Here is a 17,500-nt window from a genome sequence, read left to right as displayed (position 1 = left end):
GAGAAGGAAGATGGCAGACAAGATTCTTCCGCAAAGGGTGAGGCTGCATCTCTAGCTTTGTTGACGATGTTTTGTTTTTTTCCGTTCCGTCGCATTGTGGAGCGGAAAGCTCGACGTTTGGCCCCAGACGAGTGTGTGCCATTTACAGACCAGCAGAGAGAGAGAGAGAGGGACAGAAGGGCGATCAAAGGGATTATGGGTTGTCGTCGTTCGTTTGATTTGCATTTCGAGGAGTTATAACGGGAGGCTGGAGGGGGTCGGACCCCGCCGCAGGTGAGGGAGGGTTCGATCCCTGCGCCGTGCAGGGCGGCGGCACGATGGCGACGTGCACGATGGCATGGCGGTGTGCACGATGGCATGGTGGCGTGCGTGGCGGGGCGTGGCGGCGACGTGCACGGTGGTGGTGCTGCAGTGCTACGTTGCCCACATCCCAGAAAGTGGAGGTTGATGTGAAGCTCTGAAGTCTGAGGGCGTTCGTCTGGATTCTGAGGGTCTTTATCACCTCATGATACCCGGACAAGGAGAGGGGGAGGGAGGGAGGGCGGGGGAGGTGGAGATGGATGGAGGGAGGGTGGGGGGGATGGAGAGATGGAGAAAGAGGAAGGGAAGGAGGGAGAGAGACCAAGCAAGAATGAGGAAGGGAGTTAGAGAGAGGGAGAGAGCGAGGAAGGAAGGGGAGGAGGCAAAGATGGAAGAAGGGGAGAGGCGGGAGGGAGGAGAGAGAGAGTGTTTGCGTGCTAGTCTCTTGTCCCAGTGAAGGGGCGATGGCGATAGGCGAGGAACAATGAAGGTGAGGGAGAGGAAGAGAGGGAGGGAGGAGGAGGAGGAAGAACAATGGAGGGATGGAGGGATAGAGAGGGAAGGCAGCTCTCACTGGCGTGGCCCAGACTCTTTCTTCATTGTGCGAAAAGCACTTTGTTCAAAAGGCGCTGTATCAATAGTTTATTATTATTATTATTATTATTATTATTATTATTATTATTATTATTATTATTATTATTATCATTATTATTATTATTATTAATAATAATAATAATAATAATAATAATAATATTGTTCTTCTTCTTATTATTATCACTATTATTATTATCAGTATTATTATTATTTTGGGGTTTTTTTATCAGTATTATTATTATTATTATTATTATTATTATTAGGGGTCCAACGCCTAGGGCTGGACCCTAGGCGGCGTTATAGAAATCCGAGCCTCGTCTCTCGGAACTCGTTCCCCTCCGGCCGCTCGCGAGTACGACGTCCAGACAGGCGGCTTGAGCCGGTGCTGCGTTTAAGGGACACTCGGAAAACTCTAACTCGTCCCGCGTTTCACAAGGGATGTGACAGGAAGAGCCAGTCGCGCAGCGGGAGCGCCGGCGCCGGCGCCTCCCCCGCTCTCTCCCCGGCCGCGGCGCCCTCCGGCGGCTCTTCCTCAAACGCCAATTTGAACTGGAATTATTGAAGAAAGAGTCTGTGATTTTCGGTGACGTCTGGTCTGACACGGTCGGAGAGCGTCCGCGCATATAATCACAGAGCGCAGATTCGGGAACCTGTAATACATACTGAACATGACTTAACCCGACCCCGTGTGTTGCTGCCTGCAGCTGTATTTATTATTGTGATTATTATTATTATTTCCTCAAACATTGCAGATTACAAGGAGGGTCGCGGTTGTTGGGAATACTAAAAACATGCTTCCAGATGACTTCACCTCCCTCCACTTTTCAATTTTGTCCATTTAAAAGCACATGCACCATGAAATGTCGTCCGTTAATCAATGTTTATCTCTTTACTGGACTTTAATTTAGTCTCAGTAGTTATTTTCAGTTTGTGAGTCAAAGATTCACTCTCTTAGCGGAGTGGCTCCAGGCTCGTTTAAAGGACGTGTTCGCCGCGAACGAATCGTTTGCGAGTCTTACATCACTTACTGTTAGTATAGTCCATAATAATAATCACAGTTGTCGTTGTTCCCGAGGTTCTTGGTGGTCAAACGGGATAGTTCCGTAGTGCCGCCGGATCTACTGTGAATCGAGGGTACAAAAAGATTTAGTGGCGGTGGACTCATCTCCCCCTCCCGCTGCAGATCCGTGAGCTGGTCCCGGAGTCCCAGGCCTACATGGACCTGCTGGCCTTCGAACGCAAACTGGACCAGACCATCATGCGGAAGCGGGTGGACATCCAGGAGGCGCTGAAGAGACCCATGAAGGTAAGAGGATTCCCGACGCGCTGTCTACCGGGCCCTGGTGGCGGCAAATGCGTTTATACATTTTGATTTGATAGGATTTCAATATAGCTTGAAAACTGCATTTCATTCAAGTGGTAATCCGTAAAAATATTTGGGGATATTTTTGGTCCCTTTTTCGTGAATGCTCATCCATATCGACAGTTTACAAAACAGCGTAGCAACGAGCTACGCTGCTTTAGCTGATTCCCCCGCGGCTGCACTTTCACTTCTTGCAAGGGTGGCGGACCCCGCCGCCAACAGTGGAAACTGCGTACAGTATACAGGAGAACCATGCAGAGTGCAAATACAATGAAAGGCTGTTTCTTATGAAATGCCAGTTAAAGTCAGTATCAAATGTGGGATTTCTTTAAACAAAGTAATCTTACGGATTACCACTTTAATATTAGAATTTTTTTTTCGCTTTCTTCAATGTGTGCAAGCAAAGAAGCACGTTGTAAATTAGATAAACACAACGTGTGCGTTGTCCTTTAGCGTGACACTACTTTTACAAAACTTTTTAGCAACTGAGTGCGTCTTGGGTGTTATGTTAAAAAGCCTGAATTGATTTCAACGTTAGGCCATAAAATGTCGTTGAAAGGGAAAGCTACTGGATCGTGTGCTGAAGGATAAACAGAGGAATACATTTTACACCTTTTTATAAACAATGAAATCGTCTTATCTGCACAGATTTTCAACCATGTGACAATGAAGCCACGCCCCTTTATATTCTGGGATGTTTGCTGTTATGTTTTTGATGTATTAATGTTTAAATAAACACATTTTAACGTTGTTTTCCGTATGAGTGCCTTAACGATCTCCCAGTAGTAACAAGATGTGTGTGTGTGTGTGTGTGTGTGTGTGTGTGTGTGTGTGTGTGTGTGTGTGTGTGTGTGTGTGTGTGTGTGTGTGTGTGTGTGTGTGTGTGTGTGTGTGTGTGTGTGTGTGCGTGCGTGCGTGCGTGCGTGCGTGGGTGCGTGCGTGCGTGCGTGTGTGGTTGACCTATCCTCGCGTCAGCAGCAAAAACGAAAACTGAGGCTGTACATCTCCAACACGTTCAACCCGGCCAAGCCCGACGCCGACGACTCGGACGGCAGCATTGCATCATGGGAGCTGCGGGTCGAGGGGAAGCTGCTCGACGACGTGAGATTTTACTTTATTTTTTATTTTTTATTTATTTTTATTTTTATTTATTTTTTGTTTATTTATTCATTTATTTCACACAAGTTTTGGAAGTTTTCAACCTCAGGGTGGCGGCCCCACTTGGGTTCACGTGGGGATATTTATATTTAATTGATTTTTATTTTTCTAAAAAATTGAGTTTAATAAGTTTGTAATCTATCATTTTTTCTATATAATCCAGCTCCCTCCATGCTCTATTATATGATAGATAATACAATAGATGATCCAAAACTGAAATTGAGTGTACTATTTACTTACTTTACTGGTTTGCAAAGCGGAATATCTGCATTTTCAACAGCGAAGTCAGTTTTGAAAGTAAAGTAACAAAGATTGGTTTCGGTGGTTTAGGTCAAATAGGAATCTCTCTCTATATATATATGTAACAATAGTATTAATAACAATAAATATTGCTGCAGGCAGCAACATTGCGTATTACGGTTTTCCGGGTTCTCTGAAAGGGAGCACGAGTTACAATTTTCCGAGTTGACATTGAACGTCGCACGGGCCCCGGCGGCTCTGCCGTCCACGCGGCGCAGCGCTCCGAATGCGAATGACCCCCCAGAGATGTCAGCTGGACTCATTTAACATGATGTCACAAGCGGGACTTTCGATTGGCACGAATGTCGCAAAGTAAGGAGGGACACGGCAGCGGGTTCGATGCCAACAAAACAAGTTCATTCACAAAAAGGTCAAAAGAGATAAAATATCAAAATAAAAGCTGAGTGGTGTGTGCGGTCGTCTGGATACTGCTAGAAGCAACCAGTACAGTGCCATGGAGTCTATACCAGGCCCCCCAGAGCCACAACCTGCACTTAAACAACAAATTGGATGGTGATGTCACAAAGCGCCCGCTCCACAAACTCACCTCGCTGCACCACCCGACAGGAAGTCGTACAACGTTGGCGTATCCGGCGATGCGAGAACGTTCTGTTACTTACGTGAAAACTTTAATCGTTTTTTGACTAATTCCTGCTCTAAATTGTAGATCGATATGGATCAAAACTTGAACCGCAAGATGTCTGAGACGTCCCGGTTCGAACAATACCTTAGCTGTGTGCGTGGGTTCGCCGGTTGTCGTGTTCCAGACACTTTTAGTCTGAAAAATGCAGAATGCAGAAAGGATAATAATAATAATAAAAAATCTGATCAAATACAATAGCGGTCCATTATTATAAGGGGTCCAGCCCGAAAAATATTTATAAATATTTATATTTTACTGTGTTTTATATAAATATACTGTCAGCAAGGGAACATTTCCCTCTTTTCGCTGGAAGTTTTTTCAGGCGTCTCATACTAACGTGGCTCAAACCGGATCAAACCAGATCGAACCTCCAGACGTGGAAGCAATCTGTCAGAGCAGATTAAACAAGCGATGAGGGCTTTTGCAGAATGTTTAGACATTGGAGGAATAAAAAGCCTGGGGTCAAGAGGTCACGCTGCTCCAAACAGAGACCGACTTCAGAGGATCAGGCTGGAGGTCACGCTGCTCCAAACAGAGACCGACTTCAGGGGGTCACGCTTGAGAACACGCTGCTGCTCCAAACAGAGACCGACTTTGTTTATATTGACAAAGTGCTTTTCGGTGAACAGCAGTTTGTCGCTCGTTCAGTTGCCCTCTGACATTTATTTTCTGTGATTTTATCTGTGTTTTTACTGTGTTTTTACTGTTTTATTTACATTTACATTTACATTTAGTCATTGATCAGAAGCTTTTATCCAAAGCCACTTACAATTGTTCAAACAGCGACGGACGCAGCCATCAGGAGCAATTAGGGGTTAAGTGTCTTGCTCAAGGACACTACAGCATGCACAGTGTTTTTACTGTGTTTTTCTGTGTTTTTACTGATTTATTGTGTTTTCTCCATGTTTTACTGTGTTTTTATCTTTGTATTTGCTGTATTTTACTGTGTTTTATCTGTGTTTTATCTGTGTTTTATCTGTGTTTTTATCAGTGTTTTTATTTAGTTTTTACTGTTTTTATCTGTGTTTTTATCTGCATTTTTTACTTTTTTTTATGTCTTTTATCCTGTTTTTACTGTGTTTTTACTATGTTTTCAGTTTCTGATTCTTTATTTGTACAAAGTTATTTTTATGTCCTGTGTGTGTGGACGTTTGTGTATATCTTTACATCACATCGTTTCAGCGTTGGGTCAGGGTTTTCTTCTTTCTAATATTTTTGGGCCAAATCCCACTCTGACGATGAGAAAACCAGTCGTCCAAGATCCTGCTGCTTAATTGATTATTGATAATCAGGATCATCTTCAGAATAAACAGCTGCAGCATCATCACGCCGGCTTTACACTGAATCCCACAAACGACAGCAGTGAACCGGAGCCCGCGTTACGGCCCAAAGTGACGTTGAGTTCCTCAATTGGAACTGGATCCAAAACAAAGTAAATAAGTCACTAATATGAAATGATGACGTTATGGATTTTGACGTTAGATGTCATCATATTCACTATCAATAAATTCATTTTTATATCAGTCAATTGTGTGGATTGTTTTTCGCACTTTCAAACACAATATAATGGAGGTTTTAAACCCTTTAGTGTGTGTGTTTGTGTCTTCATTTAAATAATAAATCATAATCCTATTTCTCTGCTCCTCAGCCTGGGAAGCAGAAGCGGAAGTTCTCGTCGTTCTTTAAGAGTCTGGTGATCGAGCTGGACAAGGACCTGTACGGCCCCGACAACCACCTGGTGGAGGTTGGTCTCCACCCTTTTTAAACACGTTCCCCCGCCTTTTTAACCACGTTTGCTGCCTTTTTAACCACGTTGCACCGCCTTTTTAACCACGTTTCACTGCCTTTTGAACCGTTTAAGTTACTAATCGAAGTACATACGTTTCATGGAGATAGATTAATGCATAAAATTGCGTTTGTATATTCTGAATTTTCTTTGTATTTGACAAATTATGTTGTATTTATCGAAAAATTCTGTATATTTGCCAATTTTATTTAAAATTAATTTTTTTTTTATTCATCAGTTATTAATAATAATTAATATTGTTATATAAATATTATTATAATATCATATATAAAACATTATTATTTATTGTTATTATTATTATTATTATTATTATTATTATTATTTTATACATCTTCCAAAATGCTGGTGTTCCAATGTAAAGCTACATAATTCCAGGCAGATCTTTGAGACAAGAGGCGATGCAGCTGGAGACACCACCGCTCGTCCACAGGGGGGCGCTAACGTGAACACAGGGCCAACACTAACCTGGTCCCAGGGGCCTTAAAATGCAGGGAAGGCACCGAGCAGCGCCCAGAGTTTCCTTACGTCCTCAGATTTTCGTCCCTCTGCACCTGCGGCCCAGCTGTTCCAGCAGTTGCAGGTCGTTCCCGTCGATAAACTGTAAATATTACTTTTGTTGACCCGTACGTTGCGTTTCTGCAAGAAAGTTCGAGAAAACAATTCTTGGATAAAATCGACTTCGGTTTTCTTTTTAAACCTCCAGACGTCTCATGGTCTGTCGGTTCATTTTATTTTGGTGCAGGGAATGGTTTTAATAGAAATGTTATAATATAAAATATAATTTAGAAATAAAAAAATATATTATACAAAACACTGTATATTATATAATATATATGATATTTAAATATTAAATAAAAAACAATACAAATAAGAACATGTTTATATTTAACTTATTATCATTTATTTATTATAATAATGATAATGGTTAATTGTTAAATTACATTATTATTATTACCAATAATGGTAATACTTCTACTACTTCTAATTGTTTAAATAGAAATGTAAGGAATATATAAAATAGTATCATATATATGTTTAAAATGTATTATATAAAAACACTTTATATTATATAAAATATATAATATAAAATTGTTAAATAATAAAACCATAAAAATTATGAACATGTTTATATTTACATGTTAAAATCTGCTCAAGGTGTCTCTGAGTGTAGTTTTGGCGTCACGTCGCCTGGTTTGCTGCACCAGGTTTCACCGTCTGAACGTTGAATTTAAATGAAGTCGAAGCAGAAAACGCCTCCGAGCTGCACCGCGGCAGACGCTGACCTCTAATCCATCAACTGTTCTGTCGGCTCTTGACCTTTTCTATTTTACTTTTAATTTTCCTGTCTTCTTAGCATTATCCTTTACCTTTAGACCCTCTTGAAGTTTATCTTCATTTCTAGCCAATTTTTTAGAAATAGAGAAGAATAATGTCAATGAAACGTCGGTCAAACAGCCACTGGACCACGTCTCGGTCGATGGAATGAGGACGGCTCTGAGGAGGGTTGTCCAGTGGGTTTTAGCGCCCTCTAGTGGGTTCCATTCCCTGCTGTTGGACACGGAGGGTTTTCTCCGAAATGAGGACGAAAACATTCATGAAGAAGGCAAAAATGTATTTAATGGGATTTCCTGTTTGTTTTGGAGGGCCGGGTTTTAATTTCAGTTTATTTTTTAGTTCTTTTCTTTGTCTTCATTTGTCTTTGTTGAATTAGTTTTTTAATGCGTGTTGTTGTGGTAAAAACCCGTCTGCTGTGTGGAATGTCCTGAAGTGTCCTGTCTGCTGCGTGGAATGTCCTGAAGTGTCCTGTCTGCTGTGTGGAATGTCCTGAAGTGTCCTGTCTGCTGTGTGGAATGTCCTGAAGTGTCCTGTCTGCTGTGTGGAATGTCCTGAATTGTCCCGTCTGCTGTGTGGAATGTCCTGAAGTGTCCTGTCTGCTGTGTGGAATGTCCTGAAGTGTCCTGTCTGCTGTGTGGAATGTCCTGAAGTGTCCTGTCTGCTGTGTGGAATGTCCTGAAGTGTCCTGTCTGCTGTGTGGAATGTCCTGAATTGTCCCGTCTGCTGTGTGGAATGTCCTGAAGTGTCCTGTCTGCTGTGTGGAATGTCCTGAAGTGTCCTGTCTGCTGTGTGGAATGTCCTGAAGTGTCCTGTCTGCTGTGTGGAATGTCCTGAATTGTCCCGTCTGCTGTGTGGAATGTCCTGAAGTGTCCTGTCTGCTGCGTGGAATGTCCTGAAGTGTCCTGTCTGCTGTGTGGAATGTCCTGAAGTGTCCTGTCTGCTGTGTGGAATGTCCTGAAGTGTCCCGTCTGCTGTGTGGAATGTCCTGAAGTGTCCCGTCTGCTGTGTGGAATGTCCTGAAGTGTCCTGTCTGCTGTGTGGAATGTCCTGAAGTGTCCTGTCTGCGTTCCCTCAGTGGCATCGCACCCCGACCACCCAGGAGACCGACGGCTTCCAGGTGAAGCGGCCCGGGGACGTGAGCGTGCGCTGCACCCTGCTGCTGATGCTGGACTACCAGGTGGGGGCGCCACTGAGTCAACAGCGGCCAACAGCCCTGTTGAAAATCAAGATAGAAATATTAATAATAATAATATCATAATGTCATTTATTATATTATAGTTATTTTTATAATAAATAAATTATAATAAGTTAAATATAAATGTGTTCTTAGTTTGTATTGTTTTTTTATTGAATATTTTTATATATTTATATTTTAATATAATATATATGATTTATTTTAAACATATATGATACTATATTATATATTCCTTACATTTCTTTTAAAACAATTAGTAGTAGTAGTAGTAGTAGTAGTAGTATTACTATTAGTTGTAATAATAATAATAATAATAATAATAATAATACGCATTATAATAATAATACGCATTATAATAAAAAAGTATAATAATTATATAATAAATTGTAAAGTGTTAGTCAAGCTTATTAAACACCCCCTTGGGATCACATCAGCAATAACAATGCATTACTGTGACTGACCATGTCATTATTTTCATTAAAAGTCCTTGAGAGCTGTGGCTTCTTCATGGGATTCTTTATATATATCGTTTTTTCATTACTGCTGTGTTGCGTCCACGCTGCAGCCCCCCCAGTTCAAGCTGGACCCCCGGCTGGCCCGCCTCCTGGGGATCCACACCCAGACCCGGTCCTGCATCATCCAGGCCCTGTGGCAGTACGTCAAGACCAACAAGCTGCAGGACTCCCACGACAAGGAGTACATCAACTGTGACAAGTACTTCCAGCAGGTACAAGCTGCCCAATACCAGCCCAAAATGAGGTATCGGGGAAATGTCCCCAGTGCACAAGTCAGAGACAATAACACCACATAGCACTGGTTCCCAGTGTGGGGCTCGCTCTCTAGTGGGGACAAAGAGGTACTGCATGTGGTTGTAGGCGATGGATGGATAGATACAGTAGATCAAGTTCAAGTAGATGGATGGATAGAGAGATGGGTGGATGGATGGATGGATGGATAGAGAGATGGGTGGATGGATGGATGGATAGAGAGATGGGTGGATGGATGGATGGATGGATAGAGAGATGGGTGGATGGATGGATGGATGGATAGAGAGATGGGTGGATGGATGGATGGATGGATAGATGGATGGATAGATACAGTAGATCAAGTTCAAGTAGATGGATGGATAGAGAGATGGGTGGATGGATGGATGGATGGATAGAGAGATGGGTGGATGGATGGATGGATGGATAGAGAGATGGGTGGATGGATGGAGGGATGGATAGAGAGATGGGTGGATGGATGGAGGGATGGATAGAGAGATGGGTGGAGGGATGGATAGAGAGATGGGTGGATGGAGGGATGGATGGATGGATGGATAGATGGATGGATAGAGAGATGGGTGGATGGATGGAGGGATGGATAGAGAGATGGGTGGAGGGATGGATAGAGAGATGGGTGGATGGAGGGATGGATGGATGGATGGATGGATGGATAGATGATGGATAGAGAGATGGGTGGATGGATGGAGGGATGGATAAAGAGATGGGTGGAGGGATGGATAGAGAGATGGGTGGATGGATGGATGGATAAAGAGATGGGTGGAGGGATGGATAGAGAGATGGGTGGATGGATGGATGGATGGATAGAGAGATGGGTGGAGGGATGGATAGAGAGATGGGTGGATGGATGGAGGGATGAATGGATGGATGAGTAGAGAGGTGGGTGGATGGATGGATGGATGGATAGAGAGATGGGTGGAGGGATGGATAGAGAGGTGGGTGGATGGAGGGATGGATGGATGGATGGATAGATGGATGGATAGAGAGATGGGTGGATGGATGGAGGGATGGATAGAGAGATGGGTGGAGGGATGGATAGAGAGATGGGTGGATGGAGGGATGGATGGATAGAGAGATGGGTGGAGGGATGGATAGAGAGATGGGTGGATGGATGGAGGGATGGATAAAGAGATGGTTGGAGGGATGGATAGAGAGATGGGTGGATGGATGGATGGATAAAGAGATGGGTGGAGGGATGGATAGAGAGATGGGTGGATGGATGGATGGATGGATGGATAGAGAGATGGGTGGAGGGATGGATAGAGAGATGGGTGGATGGATGGAGGGATGAATGGATGGATGAGTAGAGAGGTGGGTGGATGGATGGATGGATGGATAGAGAGATGAGTGGATGGATGGATAGAGAGATGGGTGGAGGGATGGATAGAGAGATGGGTGGATGGAGGGATGGATGGATGGATGGATAGAGAGATGGGTGGATGGATGGAGGGATGGATAGAGAGATGGGTGGAGGGATGGATAGAGAGATGGGTGGATGGAGGGATGGATGGATAGAGAGATGGGTGGAGGGATGGATAGAGAGATGGGTGGATGGAGGGATGGATGGATAGAGAGATGGGTGGAGGGATGGATAGAGAGATGGGTGGATGGATGGAGGGATGAATGGATGGATGAGTAGAGAGGTGGGTGGATGGATGGATGGATGGATGGATAGAGAGATGGGTGGAGGGATGGATGGATGGATGGATAGAGAGATGGGTGGATGGAGGGATGGATGGATAGAGAGATGGGTGGAGGGATGGATAGATGGATGGATAGAGAGATGGGTGGATGGAGGGATGGATGGATAGAGAGATGGGTGGAGGGATGGATAGAGAGATGGGTGGATGGAGGGAGGGATGGATAGAGAGGTGGGTGGATGGATGGATTGATGATACATTTTTATTAATATAATGCAATGCACTATAAAGAAACAATACACATGCAAAACAGAAGATATATAACTGTATTATTAATTTATACATCAAATTTTTGAAGTAATAATTTGAAGTGAACAGAGCCTACGTTCTATTTTTTTATTGCTCAAGAAAGTCCGACATAAAGCTGCACGAAAAAACATTAATTGTTTTTATAGTTATTTTACTGTATAATTATTCAATTATACAGTACTGGTTACTGTTTTTAATTAATTTCACTATTGTGGAAGAAAATCTATTTATTATTACTATTTATTAATTTATTCAACAACTATGATTCCACGACGTATTTTTCTGTTATGTATGACGAGGAAAAAGGTGACATTTTTGTAAAGTGGAGGTGAGATTATATATGTATTTATTATATTATATAATACATACATACTTTCTCAGCGCCAAGTAAAAATGCAAAGAATAGAGTTTGTCGCGAGTTTTATGACATCACAACATTCAGCAAAAACAATGAAATGTTTTCTGGGTTATTTATTTCTCCAGATCTTCGACTGCCCTCGGCTCAAGTTCTCTGAGATCCCACAGCGTCTGACCAACCTGCTGCTGCCGCCCGACCCCATCGTCATCAACCACGTCATCAGGTACCGGCCCCGGACTCAACACTACATCTCATATCTCATATCTCATATCTCATATAACATATCTAATATATCATATCTCATATCGAATATATCATATCTCATATCTCATATCTCATATGTCATATCTAATATATCATATCTCATATCTAATATATCATATCTCATTTCTAATATCTAATATATCATATCTCATATGTCATATCTAATATATCATATTTCATATTAAATATTGAATAGCTCATATATCATATCTCATATATAATATCTCATATATCATATCTCATATATAATATCTCATATATCATATCTCATATATCATCTAATATCTCATACATCATATCTCATATATCATATCTCATATCTCATAAATCATTTCTAATATCTCATATATCATAGATAATATATCATATCAAATATCTCCTACCTCATATCTAATATCTCATATATCATTTCTAATATCTCATGCCTCATATCTAATATCTCATATCTAATATATCATATATCATATCTCATATTTAATATATCATATATCATATATCATATCATTTCCAGTTCCAGTTTGAAATAATTGTTCAATCTCAATATAAAAAGTGTTGAGTTGATTGATCATCAATCATTCCACATTTTGACACCCCTGCGCTGTGCAAATAAAGTTTATTTCGTTTTGGGGGTTTTGGTCGATTGAATAACGATTGTGTGAAAGAAGCTGTTTGAGCATTGAATGATGTGTTGGAAATCTGCTGCAAAGAGCCTCAAACTGTTGTGGAGATTATTTTGACAGTTGTCTGCGAACCGCTTGGAGTAGATCAATTGTAATAATTTGAAACCAATAATTTGAGGGAAGTAGTAATTGTCCAAATGAAAACCATTCACTGAGGATCATAAATTCTTAAATTTCTGACTAAATTGATTTCCAAAAATAAAAAGCCCGCAATTACGTATAAAATATATTTTTTATTAAATGCATTTTGTGTTGTTTTTTTATTTTTTATTTAATTTTTTTCAAAAATATATTATTATAGTAATAACTTTATTATATTTATTATTAATTATTCACTATTCATTATTCATTATATTATTTTTGTTCATATAATTATTTAATTATTCATATAATTAATATAATAATAATAATATATAATAATATTCTGTTGCCTTATATTAATATAAAGCGCTTTGAGTTGCATGTTGGGTATTAAAGGTGCCATAAAATAAAGGTTATTATTATTATTATTATTATTATTATTATTGTAAAACACCATGTCAAATGATCCGCCCCTCTCCCCAGCGTGGACCCCAACGACCAGAAGAAGACGGCGTGCTACGACATCGACGTGGAGGTGGAGGATCCTCTGAAGAGCCAGATGAGCAGCTTCCTGCTCTCCACCGCCAACCAGCAGGAGATCGCCTCGCTGGACAACAAGGTCAGAGCCCAGAGACAGCCGCCGGTTGGTCGGCCTCCGGGTCACGTGGTCATGTGGTCACGTTGTCATGTGGTCACGAGGTCATGTGGTCACGTGGTCATGTGACCGGTCCCCTTCCCCTCCTCAGATCCACGAGACCATCGAGTCCATCAACCAGCTGAAGATCCAGAGGGACTTCATGCTCAGCTTCTCCAGGGACCCCAAAGGCTACATCCAGGACTGGCTCAAGTCCCAGAGCCGGGACCTCAAGGTAGGACACACACACACACACACACACACACACACACACACACACACACATACACAGTGTTTATCACCCTGTTACACACGCAAACACAGAAATATGTGTAGAAACACTCAAACATCTTCATGGTGATCATGGAAATCTCTGCCTGACACAGAAACACACATGCACACAAAACACATGTACACATGCACTCAATTTTCATATTCTACAATTGTATTCAGTGCCCTGCAGCCCTAGGGGGAGCATTTGCAGAAGTGCTCCCATTATTTTCCATCATTTAAGTTGTATTTCATGATGGATTTACTGGCATATTATCGTTGTCTTTTCCTACAATACCATCATTCACCACTAGGCGCTGGTTCACGGCACGCCATCTTACCAGTTATTACCTTGTTTGTTTTATCCCTGTTTAACTGTGTTCAACCCTTATACTCCAGTTGATGTGTGCTTTCTTTAATATATATATATATATATGTTTATATATATATATACACACATATATTATCTTTGCTCTCTGCTTGTCTGCAGTTGATGACGGACGTGGTGGGGAACCCCGAGGAGGAGCGTAGGGCCGAGTTTTACCACGAACCCTGGTCCCAGGAGGCGGTCAGCCGCTACTTCTACTGCAAGGTACAGACGGCGCTCATACTGTGTATAAATGAAAGAAAAAAATATTATTATTATTATTATTATTATTGTTATTATTGTATATAATAACAATTATATTTTTATTATTATATTCTAAATATACAATATATATGATACTGATATAATAATACCAATATATATTATGAATTGATACCCATAATTAAATAGTAAAACATATATTCCTCACATTATCACTTCATGTCATAATATCAATATATATCAAAATACTTATATCACAGATAATTGTAATAAAGATACAACACATTCACTTTTTTTATCTCAAATGCTACGGAGGAAAAATAAATGAACGAAACACAAATGGACTGATGAAGCCAACAGTAACAGTTGTCTCCATGTGGACCCCTCTGCCCTGCACAGATCCAGCAGCGGAGACAGGAGCTGGAACAGGCTCTGGCCGTCCGCAACACCTAAGATCCTCCACCTTTCTAGAGCCGCGTGGGCGTGCGTGTTCGCACGCGCGCGCCCGTGTGTGTGTGTGTGTGTGTGTGTGTGTGTGTGTGTGTGTGTGTGTGTGTGTGTGTGTGTGTGTGTGGTACTGTGCAGCACTGTGAGGAGGTCCTGCTTTTGGACCCTCCACCCGACCCCCATCTGGACTGGTCTCCGGTTCTGGTCCCGACTGAGGTTCATGTGAAGCCACAAGCTCCAAAATCACCCGGATGTGTTCTCTTAGATACCCCACGTATCCCAGCATGCATCTGGACAACAACACTACCACGGAGGGTAACTTTTCCAAGAAGGCTCCACCGCACGCCCGCAGCGGCTGTCTATGCTGTAAACGGATGAAGTATGAGGAGGATCGCCCCCTGCAGGGCTGCTCTGGCACTGCGGCGTTTCCGTAGAACCGAAGCGGACGGAGACGAGCCGTGTGACGATGTCGCGGCTGACGCGATGATGTCACAGCTGTAGACGATGATGTAGCAGCTGGACGTGACGACTCCACAGCCAGGGGGCGATGATGTCGCAGCTGGACGGGGTGACGTGGAATCCCGGAGGCGATGGCGTCACAGCTGGACGTGATGATGTCACAGGACAGTGATATCGTCTAATGTCTCGGAGTTCGGCTCAAACAAAAAGTTCTGTTGTTTTGTGTTTTTCTTTTTAAAATCAGTGTTAAAGAATGAGAACACACGGCATGTGTGTGTGTGTGTGTGTGTGTGTGTGTGTGTGTGTGTGTGTGTGTGCGTGTGCGTGTGTGTGTGTGCGTGTGTGTGCGTGCCATTTTCATTTGTTGTAGTTCGTGTTTTTTTAGCGTGTACTGAATTAATGACACCAGCAGGATGAAGGTTTGCTCATGGGGAGCTGGAGTTGTTCCATTTCAGGAGCCGAGCTTTCAACCGTTTGTTTTATTCATATTTTCCACTTTTTCACCAATTCCCAAACTGATCTGCGGCCCCGTCACAACTTAAAGGGATTCCCCAGTTTTTCGGGGGGGGGGGGTAATTGACTTTCTGTCCGTCTCGCCCGGGTGCGGACGAGAAGTTCGATACCCACGTCGTCCCCGTGCATCCGGCGCGGGGTCAGCGACGGGCTGCGTGCTAACTGTGTTAGCTCAATGCATGGCCGCAGAGGGGTTCAGCTAGCCTAGCTCCTGTGAGCGCTCCCAAAACCCCCGTCTCCGTCAACACAGCATCACAGCAGCGTCGCCACCGTCTCATACGTCAGTGTCTGTGCCGCCGCCAGCCCCAGTTTCCCTTTGGGGCGAGAACACGTCGGCGTTTGGTGGGAGGTGGAGCCGGGCTCCATCGCGACGCTGTTTTTCGGAAAGGCTGCTGAAACCCCGCCAAACCCACGGGGGGTCGCGCGGCAACCCCAGCCGCCAAGCGCGCCACGGCGACAGTCGGCGAGGACGCTGCTTGGCTCACTTTTCCGTTTTGTTTTGTTTTGTTTTTTTCTTCGTCGCGGTCCCAACTCCTCCCGGCGTCACGTTTTGTCGATTCTTAAACTTGAAGAACTCGCCACCGAAGGTCACGGCAACAGAAACCGGGGGGGAGTAAAAAACAAACGGGGGAAAAAAAAACCAAACGCAACAACGGCGACGCCCGCGTGCGAGGCGTCCGGAGGGGGCCGCCCGCCCCGCCCCGCCCCCAGTCCCCCGGCGCGGGGCGGGGCGGGGCGGGGCAGACCCCGAGGGGAGGGTTCGCTCCTCGGGGTCGGGGGCTTCGAAAGTGGCGTTGGTCCCGAGTGAAGGAGAAATATGAAGACCTTTTTTTTTCAACGAGAGATGTGAATGTAAATATGTCTGCGCCTGGTTTCCTGTCCGTGTGTCTCTGTTTAGGCGGTGTACTGTCTGGGATGTCGGGGGGGCGGGGCGGGGGCGGGTGGGGTGGGGGGGGCGTACCTTAGGTTTTTCTCGTGGCTATGATGTGAGATAGGACTGCAAACCACGCGAGAAACGCACATGGAATCAGTGGCTGTGACGGGCGTTCTGCACCCGCCGCTCCACCTGTTTGTATATGTTGTTCCGTTCCGTCGGGTGGAGGATTTTCTCGGCAGTTCAGTTTCTCGCTGGAACCTTTTCTTTTTTTGTTGTTTTTGGGGTGGGGGGGGGGTTATTATTATTTTTGTTTTGTTTTGTTTTTTATTTGCACTGTGTTGTGGTTCTCCGTCCACACTTTCTTTGGGAAAGCGACGGGATGATCTCACGACGACCTATGCATGCGTCAACAACATTAATCAACACATTTGCAAAGCAGTACGTGTACATATGTGGAAGCGGTACGGCGGTGGGATTTGAAATCTTTCCATGTTTTATTCTGTCTTTTTTTTTTTTTTTTTTAAATGCCTTCTGGAACTTTTGCCAAAAACTATATGCTCTACCAGCAACTAACTGTAGGTGTGACTTTCAGAAATGTGTTTTTTTGTTAATAGAAGAGTACTCTAAATTATGTTAACTGCACTCACTAGAGAAGCAAAAAGTAGTTTTTAAGTCATTTGTAGTACCTCAGTCCTCAGCGTCTGACCCAGAATCTGTTCCGTGAGGCCGGGGCTTCTCGGTGACACCACCCACCGTTCTCCACCGCCCTCCTGTGTAGGAGCCATGGTCGCTGTGGCTCTGAGGTGACCTTCCACTGGAGGCCCCTGGTGAGCTTCTGCTGGAAGCTCCTGGAGACCTTCCACTGGAGGCTCCTGGGGACCTTCCACTGGAGGCTCCTGGGA

General features: G+C 43.4%; 1 protein-coding gene across 1 annotated transcript in view; it reads left to right on the top strand.

Moving 5' to 3' along the window:
- Window positions 1-16,614, top strand: part of smarcd3b (SWI/SNF related BAF chromatin remodeling complex subunit D3b) — a 34,293-nt gene extending 17,679 nt beyond the window's left edge. Inside the window, exons 4-14 of the mRNA XM_080020260.1 lie at window positions 1-37; window positions 2,078-2,200; window positions 3,233-3,358; window positions 6,007-6,102; window positions 8,576-8,677; window positions 9,261-9,422; window positions 11,910-12,007; window positions 13,293-13,428; window positions 13,556-13,678; window positions 14,204-14,305; window positions 14,702-16,614. The exon at window positions 1-37 is cut by the window's left edge and continues 6 nt beyond it. Of these exons, the coding sequence (XP_079876386.1) occupies window positions 1-37; window positions 2,078-2,200; window positions 3,233-3,358; window positions 6,007-6,102; window positions 8,576-8,677; window positions 9,261-9,422; window positions 11,910-12,007; window positions 13,293-13,428; window positions 13,556-13,678; window positions 14,204-14,305; window positions 14,702-14,755 (1,159 nt within the window). The 3' untranslated portion in view covers window positions 14,756-16,614. The remainder of the gene's footprint in view (window positions 38-2,077; window positions 2,201-3,232; window positions 3,359-6,006; window positions 6,103-8,575; window positions 8,678-9,260; window positions 9,423-11,909; window positions 12,008-13,292; window positions 13,429-13,555; window positions 13,679-14,203; window positions 14,306-14,701) is intronic.
- Window positions 16,615-17,500: the final 886 nt, after the last annotated feature.

Source organism: Zeus faber (assembly GCF_960531495.2).
Source record: "Zeus faber genome assembly, chromosome: 19".
Lineage (NCBI taxonomy): Eukaryota > Metazoa > Chordata > Actinopteri > Zeiformes > Zeidae > Zeus > Zeus faber.
This window is presented reverse-complemented; position numbering and strand designations above follow the sequence as displayed.